The sequence below is a fragment of the Brachyhypopomus gauderio genome, chromosome 5, assembly GCF_052324685.1.
Source record: "Brachyhypopomus gauderio isolate BG-103 chromosome 5, BGAUD_0.2, whole genome shotgun sequence".
In the NCBI taxonomy this organism is placed as follows: domain Eukaryota; kingdom Metazoa; phylum Chordata; class Actinopteri; order Gymnotiformes; family Hypopomidae; genus Brachyhypopomus; species Brachyhypopomus gauderio.
The window spans coordinates 42501-47500 of record NC_135215.1 but is presented as its reverse complement, the minus strand read 5'-3'; the positions used below and the strand labels follow the sequence as shown (position 1 = coordinate 47500).

The 5000-nt window shown below is 44.7% G+C and overlaps 1 protein-coding gene across 1 annotated transcript in view; it reads right to left on the bottom strand.

Annotated features, from left to right (window-relative positions):
* Positions 1-2199: 2199 nt before the first annotated feature.
* LOC143513978 (inter-alpha-trypsin inhibitor heavy chain H5-like) overlaps positions 2200-5000 on the bottom strand; it is a 9771-nt gene continuing 6970 nt past the window's right edge. The window contains 6 exon segments of the mRNA XM_077004659.1: positions 2200-2866; positions 3006-3383; positions 3889-3931; positions 3933-4006; positions 4612-4662; positions 4809-5000. The exon segment at positions 4809-5000 is cut by the window's right edge and continues 440 nt beyond it. Of these exon segments, the coding sequence (XP_076860774.1) occupies positions 2556-2866; positions 3006-3383; positions 3889-3931; positions 3933-4006; positions 4612-4662; positions 4809-5000 (1049 nt within the window). The 3' untranslated portion in view covers positions 2200-2555.

The following is a 5000-nucleotide window of genomic DNA, read 5'->3' as shown; positions in this document are numbered from 1 at the left end:
TTCAATAGAGGAATTGTCTATATTGTGTTTCTCTGCATGTGGTTGTAGTACAGAGACACTTTTCACATCAGTACAGACTCTTCCCACAGAGTGTGTGCACGCACGTTTGTGCATGTGTGTGCACACGAGTCATCACAGAGACCTAGATGGACAGAGACTTCCATTCCAGTCCATGGAGGATATAAGAGGGGGTCTCTCTCTCTCTCTCGCTTTCTTTTTTTCTTGTCTTTCTTTTTTCGCACGCTCTCTTCATCTCCTCCTCCTCTACTGGTCCTGTGCCAATCACTTACAAATCACCCATTTATTCAGCACGGGCACTGACATTTGGAACATGTTTGCAAGTACTGATGTTATGGAGAATCAGAGTAGAGACGTTAGACTGATTGACCTCTACTCTGTGTGTGTGTGTGTGTGTGTGTGTGTGTGGTGTGTGTGTGTGTGTGTGTGTGTGGTGTGTGGTGTGGTGTGTGTGTGTGTGTGTGTGTGTGTGAAAGAAGGGATTAGAGTTCACAAGATTAAAGTAGAGTGGGATTAATCTGGAGTATCCATAACAGCGCAGGGTCTGACTAGCAGCACATTGGTACGAGTACTGTGACTCCTGCCCTCTTGACAGTAATTTAATTCAAAAACACAAAGCTACTGTTTGGAAGGAGTGATGCCCACTCTTGATAAAAAACATAAAGCGAAGAAATATTGTACTTATTCCAGACATTTATATCGTAATCTGTAGCAAATGATTAATGGTAGTAAAGGGATTGTTGGAGGTGGAATGCCTTAATAATAATGTCTTGTGCTTTTATATGCTAGTGAAACAGTCTGTTCTTTGTGTGTGTGTGTGTGTGTGTGTGTGTGCATGTGTGTGCCCTGGTGTTTTGGTGTGTGATTGAGTGTTTGTTTGGTGTTATAGCTGTCTGTTAATTGTGCCAGGACCACATAAGCCATACCTTACACTCTTCTCTCTGTTCTATCAGTCACATAATGTCCCTGTAAAACATTGCTTGATGTTTTTCCAAAAACACACTAATTTGCATAAATTCATATTGGTTTTAGAAAACAAGTAATAGCCAGGAGTCTGTATTTGAAACCAGATGTTAATCACAAGCATACACAAATGTTTCATTTTATGCTCAATTATTTCAGAAGTATTTGATAAGGACCATAGAAAAGATTCCTCATGTTTTTGATGGTTTTTCTGAGTGGCTCTTGGGTATTCAACCCACATCTGACACTATATATTAGTCCATATGTTTTGTATTTATTTCTAAGGTAGTCAAAATTCTACTAATCTTTAAACATATGTTTCTCTCCAAGCAACAGATATAATTTTTTTGTTATAAATTATAGTATACACTGAAATTTGCAATAGTTCTGAAAAATTTGCTTCAACAGCATAGTTGATCGATCTTTCTGAATGTCTCTGCCATGAGTGGATATTGGGTAGCTAGTCTCATTCATGCCAAACGGAGGAAGCCTGGAGTTAAGGAACAACACAGTAGTGTGTGTTCATCGGGATCCTACAGGACATTCTGAAGCTCTAGAAAATTCAGAGATTACAGGACAGGAAGCATTCTCACTATTCTCACTACTAAAGGGCATAAAGTTGGCAACTAATATTGGATACATGAGTGTGTGGACATGCCAGTGGCTTTACTTTTAGCAAAGTGGGGTCACTCCAAAAAAATTTAAAAAGGTCAAGAATTACTGCTCTTTTTCTCCATGATAACAGTCCCCTCGCAAGAGCAATAAGATGTTTAACTGCAAGACAGAGGCCGGTCGCCTAGCGACAGCCAATGAGAGGTTTAATTACGACACAGTGAGGCACACAGATAAGAGAGTGGAGAGGGCGGGTGCACACCTGGGGGAGTTAAAGACCTCATTACACCACTTCATTATTCATCTCACACCAACCTGTTCTTCTTAAAACCCTTAATACACAAATGTCTTAATAATTCTCCTTTAATGATATGTGATGCTTTCATTTTTCTTTATTCACCATTTGTGACCTCATTAAAATATGTGAAGTATGTGACATTTACTCCACGGAAATGTGTCACAAGGAGGGGACGGAATCTAAGCCCTGGACGGGACAGCCCAGGAAGGTCGTCCAGAAGCCTGCTGGCTCATGCCCTGAAGTGTGTAAGTGTGTAAGGTGCCTCCACACTCACTCCTGCAGCTGTCTACAACACACCACACTGATTATCCACTGGAAAAGGAAACTACACTAACCTGAAAACTGTCTGTAAGGTTTTACTCACGTCAGTATGTTTTAATGCACCTTGTCAGAACAGCATAATTATTTGTACTGAATTTCTTCATATTACATTAGATTTAGCTACAAAAGGTAAAACATATACAAACATATGCAGTAGTTATGAAGTCCAAGCCTTTAACTGATACAATGTACATACTGCATATAAACATATGTAAATTGTGTGTTGGGTGCTTGTCAGTCTCTGTGGGCTTGTGTAGGTACCCGCTAATCCAGAATGTGCCATCATTCTGTGTGTGTGTGTGTGTGTGTGTGGTGTGTTCATGCATATGTGTGTGTGTGTGTCTCACTGCCTGCTGGCCCCATCAGGCCAGTCCCCTGTGTCAAACTGGTGGGCCACTACGTAGTCCCGGTACTGGCCGTCGATCAAATGTGCTGCATTGTTTTTGGCAAACCAGCAGTCTACGGCGTGAGTCCCAGAGTAAATGAATCTCCTCTTCTTCACCACCTCCACGGTGCGCTCCTTCACCCTCAGGGCCGTGTGGCCAGGCCCCGGGGTGCCCGGGGTGGGGCTCTCTCCGCCCCTGTCGTCTCCAGTCGCCACCGTGATGTTTCCAGGAAGCCGGACTAATGAAACTTCCTCATACAGGAACTGACCTGAAATTACATGTTTAATAATTAGTGGGTTTGTATGTGCGTGTTTGTGCGTGTCGGCTTGGAGGATTGAGGGGTCATGGCTCTGGGACTCTATCCTGTGTGTGTGTGTGTGTGTGTGTGTGTGTGTGTGTGTGTTTACCTAGCAGTCCGTGTGTGTCCTTGCTCAGTCCCTTCTTGTCTGCTATGTAGAACCCCAGGTGGTCCTGCTGGTAAGGTGCCGGGTTTTTATAGCTGTGCAGCAAGATCACAAACTGGATGGATCCCTGTATGGTTACTGTGACGCTGGCGTTGGCAGTGATGGTCACACTCAGGTTCTGGCTCTCCACGGAGATGCTGGAGCTGCAGGGGAGGACCAGGCGCTCGCGGCCGTCCTGGATGACCTTGCGTGGGGTCACCTCGATGTAGGAGCGCCGTGGCTTATCCACCACCACCGTGACGGAGCTGAAATAAGTACGCTGCTGTTTGTGGCTGCCGGGAGGGGCTGGAACACCAATCAGCTTACCATTCACAGTCACACCTTAACACACACACACACACACACACACACACACACACACACACACACACACACACACACACACACTAATATCAGGACAGGAAGAGGACACAGCCATAGAACTGAATACTCTGTGATGTCACTGCGATACCTGTAGACCTCTACAGAAAACTACTGGTGTACTGTATGTGGCTCTAGTGAATCGTACAGGGGTGTCCAACTCCTTTCGTGAAGATTTAATGCCCTGCAGAGTTCCTGCCTGATCTAAGATCATCAAGAGTTCTAACCCCACTGGTCCAGTTCATCTATATTATAGATCTATAATCTATAATATTAGATGAGCACAGCCGATATACAGGACAGAATGGTCACCTGTGGTATGGCCCATTCAAACTGACATTGCTCTAGTATTACAGTAGTGATGCTGTAACTCTACGTGATAGTGTCCCAGACTGAATCGTATGTGAGTGCACAAGGTTATTGTTGCATAAGTGATGTTTGTAGTGTTGTTTATAGTGTTGTTTACCCGAGTGTTTGTGGTCAGTCACCAGTCGCAGGACGTCTCCCTGCATCTCCGTTGATGTTGAAACACACGTTCAGCTTGCTGAGGGGAAACTCCACCACAAAATGAGGATCTCCATCCGCTACAGATGAAAGAACAAAAATGAAATTTGCTTTTTTGAAAAGTAAACCGCAAAATGCAGCATTTGTGTTTTATGCTGCTACATAACCATAATTGCATGTTATAATTCCATCTAAACCTCTGTTGACATGGACAACTAAACGAAGGCCCCAATAGAGTCTCTTTGTACATGCTGTTGTCAGCCTTGACATAACTCACTACTGCTATAACACACACACACACACACACACACTCTGACATAGTTCACACACCCCACATTCACGTTCACACGGCCGTTACCCCCCCGGCCCACAGGTCAATGAGAGCCTGTGGCCCCTCTACTCAGGCTCAATTACAGGTCTCTCACAGTGGCTTCCGCTGCCTTAAACACACACACACACACACACACACACACACACACACACACACACACACACACACACCCAAACATACACACACACACACACACACACACACACACACACACACACACACACACACACACACACACACACACACCCAAACATACACACACACATACACACACACACACACACACACACACACAGGTGCTGAAATGCCAGGCCCGAACCAGCTGCGGGTGCTTCACCAAGATGGCGAAATTACCTGATGTTTTAGAGAAGGTGACAGTCTTTTTGGAAGGTCTTTTAATACCGTCTGTAATAAAAAGCAAAAACAAAACTCAGCTATGCCAAATGAGGCCCTTCAAGAATATGACGGTGATATTATAATGAACATCTGTTGCATTAAATTGCGTGTTAAAATATTGTAAAAACTCTCCAAAATAAATAAGCGTTTCTCACTTGTCCCCTTGCTGGCCATGAAACTCTGAAGCGGTTGCTCCTTCTTCCTGTGTAGGCTCTGAGGCGTGTCTCTGGTAGACTCCTCTAACTCTGGCAGCTGATTGGCCGCATCAGGTTCGTCCGTGGGCGGGCCTTGGGTAGGCTCCGCCTGGGCTACCGTTCCATTGTCCAGCACCTGAGGCCTTTCCACCA